At 39.7% G+C, this 16,106-nt stretch overlaps 1 protein-coding gene and 1 pseudogene across 1 annotated transcript; both read left to right on the forward strand.

Annotated features, from left to right (window-relative positions):
- The first annotated feature begins 4,797 nt into the window (after positions 1-4,797).
- On the forward strand, positions 4,798-7,864 carry LOC121804154 (serine/threonine-protein phosphatase 7 long form homolog). Its single transcript, XM_042203692.1, has 6 exons — positions 4,798-4,846; positions 5,323-6,153; positions 6,236-6,323; positions 6,384-6,827; positions 6,908-7,314; positions 7,849-7,864. Exons 2-6 carry the CDS (start codon positions 5,324-5,326, stop codon positions 7,862-7,864), a joined length of 1,785 nt encoding a protein of 594 aa, XP_042059626.1. The 5' UTR covers positions 4,798-4,846; position 5,323.
- A 3,546-nt stretch (positions 7,865-11,410) lies between these two features.
- LOC121804155 lies at positions 11,411-15,316 on the forward strand (annotated as a pseudogene).
- Positions 15,317-16,106: the final 790 nt, after the last annotated feature.

A 16,106-nucleotide genomic window follows, 5' to 3' on the forward strand; every position in this document is an offset into this window, starting at 1 on the left:
AATGCCTATGGGGCCAGGGAGTTTTCTTGTTCTTTCAATTTTATGATTATTGGTTGCATATATGATCCTTGGATACTTTAGAAGCTCATTTTGTAAATACTTTTAGTCGACTTTTAATTCTTGTAAATAGTTTTCTAAGAAAAATCCAAAAACATTTTTAAAAAAATAGAAAATTGAAAAAAGATTTTTAGTTTTTTTAAATCCCTTTTTTCTAATTAAGTTTATTTCAAAAGTTTTTCTTTTGAAAAAATAATAATAATAAATAAAAAAAGAAAAAAAAGACTCTTAGAAAATCCAAAAAAAAACATTTGAAATTTGGAAACTACAAAAAGATTTTAAGTTTTTGTAAATACCTCCTTTTCAGTTTGCTAAGTACTCTTCGGGAATCTGCTGGGTCAGGTAGATAGGAAAGAAGTTTTAAAATCTGTGGACTGAACCAGCATACTCCCAAGAATACTTAAACACGAATTTGTAGATAATGTGAATATGTTTCTTTGATTTTTCCTTAAAAAAATCCAAATTGAGAAAAAAAATTTATTGCCTAGCTGGTCAGTTTGCTAAGTACTCTTCGGGAATCTGCTGGGTTAGGTAGATAGGAAGGAATTTGAAAATTTTTGGACTGAACTAGTATACTCCCAAGAATACTTGAGCAAAAGTTGTACATAGTGTGAATATGTCTTTTCTGAAATTCCTTATTAAAATCCAAACAAAGAAAAAAATTTAATCCCAAAAAGATTTTGGAAATTCTAAGTAAATCTGGGAAAGAAGTTTATAAATGAAAAAAAAACCATTTGGATCTTACATCCACTTGACCAATTTGCTTAAGAATTTCAAGTTTTAGTTTCGTAGGTCAGGAAGAGAGTACAAGGGACCGACAAGGAATTCAAATGATGAAGCTCCCAATTCAGGAAATAAGGAAGGCGGCTACCTGACCCAGCAGAATGGCAAGTCAGAAACAGGGGAACAGAGGATTCCGCCCAGCAGGGGGTGGCCAAACCTGCTCTACAAACTCCAGAACTGTCGATGTTGATATACCAGCAAGTGTGAATGCAATCCCCATGACCAACAAGAGGACCAAGAAGGCATGCACCACCAGCACCCCCAGGAAGGCTGACTCCATTAGGAGCCAGGAGAAGAAGTGACCCACCCCAAATGACCAAGTAAATTTTATCTTCAGTTTTTGTTTTATTTCCTTTTGTTAGATGTCTACTATGCATATTGTGTTACTGTTATCATGCATGTTCCGTTGTGTCTGTATATATGTATGTTACTGTTATTTCCTTTTTGTTGCATTAGTGGGAAAATTATAAATCTTGTTGAAAGGAGGAACACGTGCACACGACACACGTGCAAAATTCCTCTCTTTAGTGGGTGTTGTGCTCTTGCCTAAGAGCAGGGAGTAAAAAAGTAATAAAAGTGGGTTCGAGCCCACATATGTGCTCTTTGACAAGAGCACAGATGGAGATGCTCTAAAAGATGCCTGATTTTTTGGACCATAAGATTTTTTGTTACTAATATAGGAGCATTCAAGCATGTATTTCTTGATAATTAAGATAAAGCTTTAGGTGAATGACAAAGAATACAACTTAATTAGGCCAACGCTCTCTCTTATCCGTCTCTTAACCGTCTCATCCCTTAACTATTCATGGGCCCCACTGTACTTTTCACTCCATCTCTTAACTAAGAGACAGAACCTGCAACCCTCCATCTATTATCCGTCTCTTAGCCATCTCTTAACTTACTATTCATTCAATTTCATTTTTTATTTTTATTTCCAACAAATTCAATTAATAAAAACACATTTCATTAAATAAAATAAAATTACAACTTAAAATTCTTAAAAAATAAAAAAAAACATAATTAAAAATCCTAAAAAAATGAAAATACATAATTTAATTTCTTCCGCCAAATTTTTCCCAAATGTACTCCATTAGATCATCTTGGAGTTGGACGTGGGCGGTAGAATCACGTGTCCTTGCCCGAATAGACAACCGATCTTGCAAAGATGGATGCACTCCACTGCGAGGCGGACTACTTGCGGTAGAGCTTCCGGGGGTTTAAGGGTCGAACCAATTTCCCGCCTCAGGTCCTTCGTCGGCTACAATCATGTTGTGCAAGATTATGCACGTATACATGATGTCGACCATAGTCTCCATGAACCACGTACGAGTCAGGGCTTTGATAATGTTGAAGCGCGCTTGGAGAACCCCGAACGCCCTCTCCACATCCTTGCTAGCAGCCTCCTGCTTCTGCGCAAAAAAGAGCTTGTTTTTCGTTTACCGGCCTGTTGAACGTCTTCACGAAGGTTGGCCACTTCGGGTAGATACCATCGGCAAGATAGTACCCCATTTTATACCGCCGGTTGTTAGCGATGAAGTTGATGGCCGACGCTTTACCATCCAAAATATCGGCGAAGAGGTCGGATTGGTTGAGCACGTTGAAGTCGTTGTTCGATCCGGGGACCCCGAAGCACGCATGCCAAATCCATAGCCTGTAGTCGGCAACGACATCGAGTATAACGGTGGGGTGGATGCCTTTGTGGCCGCTCGTGTATGACCCCCTCAACGCCACAAGGCAATTCTTCCATTGCCAATGCATGCAATCGACGCTGCCAAGCATCCCGGGGAATCCGTGCACTTCTTCGTGAAGGTGGAGCAGAAACTGACAATCTGCCGTGCTTGGCTTCCGGAGAAATTCGTCGGTGAAGGCTGCACGGACGCCTTTGCAGAATTGCATCAAGCATATTCTCCCAGTGCTTTCTCCAATGTGGAGGTATTCGTCGAATAAATCCACCGTTTGTCCAGTCGCAAGCTGACGGATTGCTGCAGTACATTTCTGCAGCGTCGTGTGGCTGGGACGGCCAACTACGTCGAACCCTTCTTGGAAGAACTCTTCCCGGGCTGCCAATGTATTTGCGATATGGAGAAATAGCGGTCGCCGCATGCGGGAACGGCGACGGAAGTAGGTATCTCCCCATACCGAGTTATCACAGAAGTAGTCGCATACTAACCTTGCGGCGGCTTCCTCCCGGTTACGATGGATATAAGTCCGGGATCGTCTTTGGGGCGGCGCGGCTTCCTCCGCCTCTCTACGTCGATCTTTTTCAAGTGATTCTTCCATTATTCGACGCATTTGCTCAAATGGATCCATGAATGTATTAACTTTGGGAGAAGAATAAAAGAGATGATTTGAGATGAAAATTGGAGAGGAAATGGAGGTAATTTGAGAAGAATAGATGTGTGTTTGTGTGTAATGAGGATGAAATATGAGTATTTATAGAGTAAAAAAATAAAAAAAAATAAAAAAAAAAGAAAAATGACCGTTGAACGTTCATATGACCGTTTTTAATTTTAATTTTTATTTTATTAAATTCGATTTTTTTATAAAAAATGATTTATTGCGTCAGCGTGACGAAGCCCACTCGCGGGTCGGCGAGTGAGCGTCACGCATGGCGCCGGAGCGCGCCACGTCGCGCAAGCGCGCACCGTCTCGGAGGGACGTGAAGCTGCAACGCGTCCCGCGCCCGTCTCGTCTCGGAGGGACGAGATAAGGGACACCCGCGAGACGCGTTGCGGGTACCATCCACGGTGATTAAATAAATTTCAAATAATACAATGAACATTTTGCTCAAGTAATGAAATTGTTTGAATGAGTAACTGAGAAAAATAGTATTATTAGGTTATTACACGGAGTCGCACTTTCAGGCATCTTGTTCTCTATATCTCTCATTTTTCATACAGCAATTCAAACAATAACAGTTTCCATTAGTAGCTGGAAAAAACCAAGAAATATTTTCTCTAGTAAGATTTCATTATTCACCAACAAAATGGAAAAGCTACAAATATGCCCGCAGCCTGGAAAACAACTGCCTATTCATGAATAAACTAGCACAAAGACGAGCAGGTAGAACTTAGGTCTTGATTGACGGTGTCGGTGGCCAAGGGTGTTGGGAACAGAGCGAATTGAGGAGATGGGATTGGGGTATGGCCATATAAGCAGGTAGACGAGAGGGGGGACATTTTTTCAAGGTGAGCTTGAGAGATTTTTTTGGTGAAACATTTTCAACTTTGATGGACAAACATGGACGTTCCAGAGGCATGTTTTCCAGCCATGAGTTCAACGCCAAATCCCTAATATCTGTTGCCATCTCTGCCCAAGGAGAAATTAACGGTTGCATTTGAACCGGCTGTGAAGCTACCAGTAAGAGGTTCAAACCTTTCTCCAGTGAAACGGCTATGACGTGGAGAGAGAGAGAGACTGGTGAGGGAGAGAACGGGGTGAGGTGGAAGAATTATGAAGGCCGTATAATTGACAGATATGATTAACAATGCCGCAGAGGACAAAATGTGCCATGTCGGTTTTAACGATTGCCGGAACGAACCGCCGTGTGAAATTCGCACCGAACCTAAAGTCGCTGATATTTTTAACCACTTTTAAAGTCTAGGGGAAATACCAGATTTGGGCAAAATTCCAAGAAGGGACGTTATGGCAAAATGTATCCGCCATTTGGACCCTGAAAAAAAAAGATTCCAGCCATGGTATAGACGCGAGAGCTTCTCGCGTGTCTTAAAAGTATAGACGCATATTCCTCTCGCGTGTTAAAAAGAAGAGACGCGTCTTCCTCTCGCGTGTATTAAAGAAGAGACGCGTCTTCCTTTCGCGTGTTTAAAGAAAACACGCGACACGCTCTCGCGTGTCTCCTTGCTCCACAAAATCACTCCAGACGGCAGAACATATGACATTACGCGAAGAAGAGAAGAAAATCGGCGGAAATTCTGCCCAACCAGCCAAATTCGAAGCCTAGTCCGCTAATTAGCTCTCCCATTCCAATTTGAAGTGTTGTTAGGTAACTTTCAACCCTTATTTTCGTTTTTATTGGTATATTTTAGGTGGGGTTATAATAGTTAGGGTTCATGGGGTAGAAATCGTTTTGTTGAATTTGGTGTTGAATTATTCAATTTGGTTGATTTTATCTTGAATTTGGTTGTATTTGATGTTTAATTATTCAATTTGGTTGATGTTTTGTTGAATTTGGTGTTATTTAGTTGCATTTGGTGTTAATGTGGTGATTAAATTTGGTTGATGTTTTATTGAATTTGGTGTTATTTTGTTGCATTTGGTGTTAATGTGGTGAATGTGATTGATATTTTGTTGAATTATTGAATTTGGTTGAACTATTGTTGAATTATTGAATATGGTTGAACATGGTGTTAATTTGTTGAATTTGATGTTAATTTGTTGAATTTGGTTGAATTTATTAAGTGAAATTTTTTTAATAAAATTTCGTTTATAATTAAACATGTTAAATTTTGATTATATTAGGATGTCGCGATATGGACCAGAAGATCCTTCTGTTTTGCATTATCAGCACAGTCATATATCACGCAAGGCGTGGGCAGGCCAGGAAACAACCTCGTTCAATATTCGGCGCTTTGAGGGACATTTCTGGGAAATCGATAATCATCACAGACGCGTGATTGATTATGTTTGTAGGTTTGGTTTAGGTGGAGTTCTTTTCTGTGGTAAGGCTCTGGATGTAGATCATTCGTTGATCACAGCTTTAGTTGAGCGTTGGAGGCCAGAGACTCATACATTCCATCTTCCCGTAGGGGAAACTACCATTACATTACAAGACGTTCAAGTATTATGGGCTTTACGTGTAGATGGAGTACCCTTCACAGGAAATGGGTTTTGTGAAACTGGGTGGAGGGGTTTATGTGAAGAGCTCTTGGGCTTCCATCCCCTTCAAAGCGAGATGAAGGAAAACGGTATCTTGGCATCCGCGCTAATACATAGGATGACAATTCAACCGTTAGGAGATGGTCTCGAAGATGAAGCCTACATTCAACGGGCACGTATGATTGTGCTTGTGCTATTGGGAGGGTTGATCTTACCCGACGGCTCAGGGTGTAAGATACCTCTCATGTGGTTGACCCAACTTCGAGATGTAGAGGCTGCCTCTATGATTAGTTGGGCGAGTGCTGCACTTGCTACATTATACCATAATCTCTGTGAGGCGTCTATGGGCAAAAGGACAGACATTGGAGGTTCGTCAGTGCTCCTTCAGCTTTGGGCGTGGGAGAGAATGCCCACTTTGAGACCGGATTTTACAACGGCACGTATACATACAAACAACACGCCATGTGCATTAATGTAAGTTTCTTAAGTTTGGTTGTTTCCTCTCATTTGTGTATTTAATGACAACATATTTAATTGACATCTTTTGTTATTGTAGGTGGACTGGGTCCTATATGATAAACAGAGCCCCCAAACATTCGGTTCGACATTATCGTGAACAGTTGTCATTACTCCAAAATAGCCAGGTAAAATGAATAATGTTTGATATATATTTGGGTAATTTTAATATAAACTTGTTATTGTAGTTTATTTGGATGCCCTACGTGGACCGTCAATTGCCAGACTCCTGCCTCGATATGAACAACAGTTGGAGATCTGTGACGTACATTGTGTGTTGGGCTATTGTAGAAGCACATGAACCTGAGCGCGTGGTTAGAAAATTTGGAGGCACGCCGTTCATCCCGGAATTGTGTGATTGGGGTTTCAATGAAACTCACTTCAAAACCAATCGTCGTGGAAAGGCTAAGACGAACTGGGCTGTGCAGAACAAGGCCTACATCCAACATTGGGAGAGGAGGTCGGAGTTCGTTACTAACGCTTACATGGAGCCTCTTGCAGACCACGTGCAGGTGATGAGGACTCGACAATACATGGAGTGGTATTTTAAAATTACCATTACATATATCACGCAGCCGGGTAGGCTTCCAGAAGTAGGGATGAACACTGTTGCATCATCATCTACAGTCCAAGTAAGTATTGTATTTTTATAGTTGTTGTTTCATTTTAAAAGTATGTATGTTATTAAATATGCATGTTTTATTTGTTACAGGCGGAGACATTGGCACGTATATTTCAGATGTCGCGCGGTTTTGACCCAACAGACGCCGTAGGATTATTGCACGAGATTAACAGTCTTGCTCTTAACTGCCTCACCGATTGCGGTGAGAGTGAACGCACGGTCATACCTTCCACACAGCGCACTGATGTGGATATGTCCCGGGGGTTTTTCCGAAGAGCTCGCGGTATTGGCCAGAGAGGTATCCGAACAGGCGGGCATGGTTATTCACGGCATTTCAGAATGTCCCAAGGCATGCCAGGGTCATCACAAGCAGCAAATGAAGAAAATATTAATTCAGATGATAACATAGATTTGGATGCACTCATCGACAATTTTGCTGGTGAGCCCGAAATGCAAAATCCACCAGCACCAGATCCCTCTAGTTGGTTTCCTACTTGGTCAGACGCGCCACAGTCTAGTTGGGTGACTCCATTAGATAGAGTTGGGCTACCATGGAATCCTACTACACAAGATTCATTCTTTTCGGATGTCCATATCGTGCACTCTCCAACAAATGATGATCATGATGCTGCTGCTGATGATGATGATGATGAAGATGCTGATGATGATGATGAAGATGCTGATGATGATGATGATGATGTTGCTCCTAGGAGTAGTGCCTACATAGAGCGCCCCACGGGGAGAGAGCATATTGACCCTCCTAGGAGTAGTATTCAACTCGATCGACCTAGTAGCAGTTCACATACATCCCGTCCCGATAAGGAACGCTCCAGACCAAGTTTGTCTCAGACAATTATGGGTATGTTCCCACGTAGAAGGTCTAGCCGTGACAACAGAGGAAAAGGCCCGAGTAAATATACACCTTCGTCATTTAAGTAGAATAATATCATTAGATGTATTGTCTATTTATTACTGGTGGATTGATTTGAGATGTACTGTTGACTTATTATATGTTGATTGATTTATTACAGGTGGATTGGTCAATAAATAAAGTAAACTCTGTCGAATTTTTTGTAAACAATATTACTTAAGAATGTAATTTCAGGCTTAATCTTGGTTCAAACACATAATAAACTCCAACCCTCAATCACGATTCTCAAACATAAAATAACTACATAACACGTCCTACAGTGCACTTTCTTCTATTATGGCCGGTCTCTCCACAAAGGCGGCATCGAGGAGAAGCTCTTGGCGCATCTTCTTCGTGCTCATCCATTTGGTTGTGTATCCTCCTTCTGTTGTATCGCCCACGTGAACGAGGAAGTAGCCGTGCTGGTGAACATTCGAGTGTCCATTCAGGTTCATACCAATAATCTTGGTGTCTCAGTGGACGGAACACAGCTGCATAAAAGTGCAGATGTAAGACATGATAAAAATGAAAGAATACAAAGTATTTAAACAACATACCTGCGTACTGGTGAATCCAAACATCTGTGTGGTATCGTGTATCAACATGACTAAAGATGTCATCACTGCGTTTTCTCAGCACCGCAACAGCGTGAGAGCAAGGCATTCTCCAGGTCTGCCACTTTCCACATGAGCATATCTTTTCACGGTAATCTACAACATGTATATTATGGCCTCTACCCGGACCTCTGTGATAGGTTAGCACATCATAGATGCCACGTGCTATGCTTGTAGTCCTAACATGATGACGTCTCCCTCGTTGGTCATTCTTCTGAAATAACTCCCAAGCCCACGGTGTCAAAGGCGTCTGACATTGTTTGGCTAGAGTCGTTCGGTTAACAAACCAGTTGATGGTCCGCCAGAATGTAATATCAACGATAGCTCTAATTGGGAGTTCCCTCGCAGCTAACAACACATTATTATAACACTCGGCCATGTTAGTAGATGTCTCACCCCATCGACGAAATTCATCGTGTGCCATAGTCCATTGCGATCTATCTATGGTGGTTTCGAGATACCTCAGAGCTTCTGGACTCACCTTTTCTAATTCACGCCTTGCAGTCCAATATCTCCGCTCCTCACTCACTTCACCCATTATCCATACCCATTTCTTCACTCCGGGGACTTTGTGTCTTTGTAACACATTCGATCTAACGTGAATTAAACAGAATCAATGATAACCAACTGGTGCCTCTTTCCACACATCAGCCTTCATGGCATTTATAATGCCTTGATGTCTGTCACTTATTATGCACACTTCCTGGTCCTGCTTTATAATATGCACTCTCACAAGATTCAAAAACCAACTCCAACTCTCGTTTGTTTCTTCATCGACAATAGCAAAAGCAACAGGCAAACAATTCTTATTTGCATCGTAACCTACTGCAGCAAGTAGTTTACCTTTCAATCTTCCACGCAGGTGAGTCCCATCAACTGATAAGACCGGCTTTGCTACTTGGAACGCCTCTATTGCTGGCCCAAATGCCCAAAATACGTAGCGGAACACCTTTGTATTACCTTGACTCAATACAGGGTCATGCAACCACTCAACGATTGTCCCCGGATTTTGAGTTTGCAACTCAGTCAGGTAGCTGGGGAGTTGTCTGAAGGACCCCTCCCACCCACCATATACAAGCTCAATAGCTTTTCTGCGAGCGTACCATGCTTTCTTGTAGCTGATTTTCACGTGAAATTTATCTTTGATATATGTATGTACTGCAGAAGGCTTGAATGCTGCATCGTTTTCAATTTGACTTCGAATGCAGAGAGCAATCATGGATGATGTAAGATTAACATGTTCACTTGGATCGTGATCTCCCATACAGCAATGACGATCAACCCATGAGTTGATAGACCAGCTACCATCACGTTTCTTAAACGTTGCTTTAACCTCCCAATTACATGGGTAGCGTTGCCCAAGGTCCCTGCCTATTCTTTTCGGACCAAATGGGTCCCTACAAACTGCATGCCATCTTCTTGAATGACTATCCATAACCTCATACATCCGACCTGTTCCCACATGCCATAATGTGATAGCAGTTTTCAACTGCAATTTGCTATCAAATTTTGTTCCCACATCTATATGTCTCGGATTATCCTCATCCCAATACCACATATCTTCATCAACCAATCCATGGTCTTCTGAAAAGTAACCACGGCTGCCTTCACATGGTAATGATCGAAAAAATGGTAACCCTTCAGGCACATAGTTGGGAACAGATTGCTCCCCACGAACAGATGGTTGTACATACTTCTCAACCATCATATCAAGTGCCTCATCGTCTGTAGAATCTTCACACGATTCTGCACTATAATCAAGATCACTTGGTTGAGAACCATCGGAACCATCACAATCAGAGTCATCTGCACCACCAACATTATCTGCACCATCACAATTATCAGAACCATCTGCACCATCACCATTATCAGACCCATCCGAACCATCACAATTATCAGAACCATCATAACCATCACATGTCAAATTTGGTACATCTAGTGGTTCATCAACCTCTCTCCCAGATGTGTTAAATTCAAAGCTATGATATTCATCATCCCTCATAGATGTCCCGACATCAAAACTAGGATAACCATCTCTCCTAGATGTTCCAACATCATGATGAGTGATAGGTGGTTCAAATTGCAACGCAGTGGGAACAGGAGTATATTCAATAAAAAGTTCAATTTGACGTGGATTTTCACCAAACATATACTCCAACAAATTAGCATCCACTGGTGTAGCTATATAATTCACCACTCCACTAAAAACCACAGGATGCCTCCATGTTAAATCAATCGTATGTGCATCCAACTCAATTCCAATTTTTTCACATATCATTGATACAAGCTGATAATATGATATCTTTTCATTCAATATAATAAATGAATTTGCACGAGGGGGATCATAAGCAACACCCAAACCTGGGAGCTGAATAATTTTCTCATCCCAATATAAACTCACAAACACCATTAAACCTGCAAAATAAGTGCGACATAACATCATATACTATAAATTCAACATACTTAGATAAATATTGAACAATATTAAAATCGAAAATTCAATACCAAGTTCAATGCCATAAACCCTAAATGTATAACTAACTAACATATAGCAATGATAATTGAAATTAATAGTCAATAATTACCTAACACCACTTAAAATAGGAATTAGAGCAACAAAATCACGGATTCACTTCGATTTTCGCCGGCTAGAAACGTTGGCCGTCGCTGAGAGTGAGAGATTGAGCGAGCTGGAAGTGAATTCGCGAGTGGAAAGTGAGGTCTCTGCCGTTTGGGCTGGAATTTGTGTCTACCCGAAACACGCGAGAGCGTGTCGCATGTTTAGTTAAACACGCGATAGCCTGATGCGTGTTTAGTTAAAACACGCAAGAGCTTCAAGCGTGTTTAGTTAAACACGCGAGAGCTTCTCGCGTCTATACCATGTCTGGAAACTTTGTTTTTCAGGGTCCAAATGGCGGATACATTTTTGCATGGCGTCCTTTCTTGGAATTTTGCCACCAGATTTGGCCAAAAGTTCATAGTTTTTCAAACCAATATCCCTTCTTTTAATTGTGGCCACCATATATATAAATTTTAACCCTAGATAAGTAAAACCATTTTTTTTTTATCATGGATGGCTGCAAGTAAACAAGTGTTAAAACAAGCCCGCTTTATGCATTTTTATCGTGCTAATCCGTCATGTATATGTCTTTCAACGCTGTTACGATTTTTTCTGTGATTTTTCAGGTATGGTTCAATCATATCTGATGCTATTCAGTCTAAGTTATCTGCCAAAAAGGACACATCTGGTGGAATAGACTCATCACCACAGAAGAAGCAAAAACATGGTTCATTTTCGTTTCTAGGTGGGATGCAGGTAGACCTATAGACTATAGTCTTCATCAATCTTTAATCTAGAATTCCTTTTTCATTTTTCTTGGTAACCAAACTTTTCATTTGCAATCAACAAATTCTGTACTTGAAATTAGGCTATGGGTGGTCAGGATTCTCTCTCTGTTGTATTACATCTAAAAGCTGTCCAGAGAAGCATACATGAAAGCATCAACACATTGTTAGCATACTCACATAAGAGGGCTAAAGCATTAGAGCATCCACAACCGTGCTCTTGCCAGCGGCACGGTTGTGGGCCCGACCCCACTTTTTCTGCCTGCTCTCTGTCAAGAGCACAACACCCACTGCTGTGCTCTTCCGCAAGGACAAGCACAATTAATTTAAAATTCAATTACACAAAAACATTTTCATAATACTAAAATTCATTAAAAAACCACAATAAATATTACAAATTACAAATAAAATAAAAAAGACATAATTAAAATCATAAAAATTAAAAATTACATAATTAAAATCATAAAAATTAAAAATTACATAATTAAAAAACTAAAAATTAAAAATTACATAATTAAACTCCTAAAAATTAAAAATTACATGATTATTGGCTAATATTACCCGAGGAAGACTACGCATCCGGCGGCACCAACCACAATTGTTTTTTGAGACCCAATATCATGTCCTCGTGCGTTTGAAGTTGCGTGGGGGTCATAGTTGACCTATCGGCCATATTGAATTGGGCTAAAAGGGCCCACAACGAGTTGTTCAGGGGTGGAGTGAATTTTTGGGAGTGAAATTGGGGGTATTTATAGATGAAAGTGTGTATTTTTGGGGTAAAAAATGAAAAAAAAAAATTAAAAAGTGGAAAAAACGGTTATAAATGGATATATTTTTTTTGGGAAGTGAATATTTTTTTATCGGATTTTTTAATTAAAAACTGATTTTTAATTAAAAAAAAATTTAAACACAACGGCTATGCCGTTGACGAATCCCAGCGCGCCACGTCAGCTGCTCGCTGGCACGGCGCTGCTCGATGCATCGAGCAGTGCCGTGCCAGCGGCGCGGACGGTCGTGGCGACGGACGCCACCGTTGTGGGTGCTCTTATGTACCACCCAGAAATTTTGCTAATACTTTCAGACATAGAGAAGTTATTGTTACTTGGTCAAAGTTGAGCATCTAAAGGATGCACACCTCTTAAGCTCCTAAATAGTGTCTTCACGTTGGTCTCAATATTGAGCCTGAAGCATGGATTAGTTGACCTTTTTGGAATATCCTCTTGGAAGTTTAATGCAATTTGAAACATTGTATGATTACTTGTAGGAATATTTCCTTGATGGTATACTATCATCTCAACTTTTTCATGCCAATGACTATGATTGTAATGTAAGTGTGGTTTTGACTGTTCACAGACACTCACCAATGCGTTGTGCAATGAACTCAGCAAAGATGAACTTAAACTTCAATCTAAGGTGCTGGAAATAGCTTGTAGTTGCAGTGAGAAGTCACCTCAAGATAGCTGGTCAATTTCTTATGAATCGGACGACAAAAGGCTTTCCAGTGAGAAGTGCATTAATAGTCACAGTAAGTGCATATGCTTTAATCGGTTATACCTCCACTTCACATTGATATAGTGTATATATACTTATATGCACACACATAGGTTAGTGATCTATGAATAACTAAATCCTAATCCATAACTAGATACCAAATCTCAATAATTAGATCAAAAAATGGATGGATCCAATTTTGTTTTAGAACTTTCAGATTTTGAAAAAATGGAGGTCATTTTAGATCGTTATAGAAGTTCATATGAGGGGTAACAAAGTCATTTTATTTATTCCATGTAATGTAATTTGCGGTCATTTTAGCCATTTTAGGCCATTACATGGGTATAATTTAGGTCATTCTTCAGATCAGATTTAAGTGATTTCCATGTCAGACTATGCAGATCATTTCAAAAGGAAAACAGTGCATTACAATTGTAAAAAGACCATTTTACCCTTGTAATGAACTAAAATGATGGTGGCTATCAAGGTTTTAATGTAACATGCTTTGTTTAACAAGTTCCTCGAAATTTAGATTGCGCAAGGATGGGTGTTTATAATTTGTTTCCAATGAATTTCTTTAAGGCCCCTCTTTCTGCTGTTAAACAACTGAAGATTACCAAAGGAGGAAACCCGTTTCTCCTACATTTCATTCCTGAGGTATGTTCTCTTTCTTTGCATCTACAATGGTGATACTATACTTACCAGGCTTGACCACCCTATCTTCTATACCTACCGCCTTCAATGGAAATTATGGTGTTCATGCCTTTTCACTATGAGCAGGTTAGCTATTTACCAATGTCTGTCATAATCACGACATTTAAGAGGGAAAATGTAAAGCGACCACTTGAAGTCTCATACCCTCAAAAGAGCAACAAAATGGCTTGAGAAGACGTGATTCTTTTAGCTTCATGATTTTCTGAGTTTACTGTCTATTTATTTATGCTATTTAGTTTCTTGCACACAGGCACTCTCTTTTCCTCAATGATGTTCCCAGATCGGGCACCATCTGATGTTTATCTCTACACTACATTCGTTGGTGGAAGTAGAAATCGGGAGCTAGCCAGAGCTTCAAGTTGTCATCAGCATAAATATTTTCAATTTTACCTTGGTTTTTGAAAACTTTTTGTCCATCTCTGTAACCTACAAATTGTATTACTTCTGTTCTGTGGCAGTGATGAACTGAAGCAGATAGTGACTTTTGATCTTAGACAGCTAGCTATTAGGTGCAGAGGGGGAAACGAACCTTCCTTTCTGAAGTAATTTTGCTTAACTTGGATCATCTAGTGGGCATTTGAACTAAAGAGTTCTTGTAGTAAATAAGCCGCTATGGGTATGTTTTCTTACCGGATACGCACTTGATTGCAGTCACTATTATTGGAGCAAAGCATTTCCTTTTGAATATGGTTCGGTCGTATAAGCATTTCCTTTATGTTATTGTTGCCCTCTACTTTTTTATAAGCTGGGAAAACATCAGCTACATGTGAAAACCACTTTGGCAAATTCTGGTATGACGACAATCTTCTGTTGTGTTTCAAATGCTAGGAAACCACAAGGGAGGATTATCAGTAGGCAAAGCCATCTCAAGCGGTTGTGAAGCAGCTGATCTTGTTATATCATATCTCGACTCTAGTTCTGATGCTAAAGAGAAATCGCAATGAAGAGGTACATAAACATTCCTTTCAAATTGTTTGTACGTAATAGCTTGACTGCAGATTTAGATTTCATTATCTTGAAGTAAACAAATGATTTCATCGTTTCACTTTGAAGATAAAGCAACCTGCCCGATTTTGATTCCTTCAGAGATTTCTTTTCCTCGTTATATTTCATAGCATCGGTACTGGAATGATGTTCAACCCAGTGAACAATGACTTGATCTTGATATAGCACGTTGCCCATCGGAGGGCAAGGCTGGCCACGAGCTGCAGTCAGGCGGAGCCCTGCCAAATGGCTTTTACTTGTATCGTCTACCCAAACTGTTCTACTTTGTGATTAACGTTACTTTCTTGTACACTTGCTAATTCTTGATCTGTTCAAGAATTGTGGAATGCATCTATTGTTGTGTTAGTAGACGACAATGATGTTAGTGTGGTGCTTCGGTTTGTTCTTTATATACAGTATTTAGTAGCTACAGTTTTCTGAAAAGTGGTCACAATATTCACTCACAACTGACCATTAAGGATTACACCCTAGTGCATATTTTTGTAGGACGGACTAAAAAGGAAATGATGCATTTTCTTGTAGGATAGAGGGAGTATTAAATTTAACTGATTGAAATATTTGACACATAAATAACTTAGTCATCTCTCTTTCTTTATCCTCTTTTATCCTTCAAGTCATTCACATTAATGTCCTTAAAACTCGCTTTATAAATTCATCCATCCATCATCATTTTTCCTTTGTCATGTTATCATTTTATCTTCCAGCTGCTGCAGCACTTGCAATAGTGTCTTAAATTCTGTCCTTAAAAATCCATATACCACCATTTTGACTACTATTTTCATTTTTTAAAAAATTTTGTGCTATCAAATAAAATAAAATATTCCCTCCGTCCCAGCCTAAGTGAAACGTTTCATTTCGCATGTGTTTTTGAAAAATGATACTCCCTCCGTTTCCTAAAAAATAAGAACTTTGGAAATGACGCAGATTTTAATGCAAAATTGGTAAAATAAGAAAGAGGAAGAGAAAAAATGGGTAAAGTAAGATGAAGAGAAAAAAATAGTGGAACTAGTGTTAGTGGATTGTAAGGTTCATTTTCTAAAATGTAAAGTTTCTATTTTTAGGATATGAATAAAGTAATAGATACTCTCTCTGTCCCATAGAAATAAGCCATTTAAGATTGACACGGATTTTAATGCGTAATTAGTAAAGTAAGAGAGACGGAGAAAAAGTAGTTGAAATTGTGTAGTAGATGACGGGCCCATAAATGATA

The sequence above is a fragment of the Salvia splendens genome, chromosome 5, assembly GCF_004379255.2.
Source record: "Salvia splendens isolate huo1 chromosome 5, SspV2, whole genome shotgun sequence".
Taxonomy (NCBI): Eukaryota; Viridiplantae; Streptophyta; class Magnoliopsida; order Lamiales; family Lamiaceae; genus Salvia; species Salvia splendens.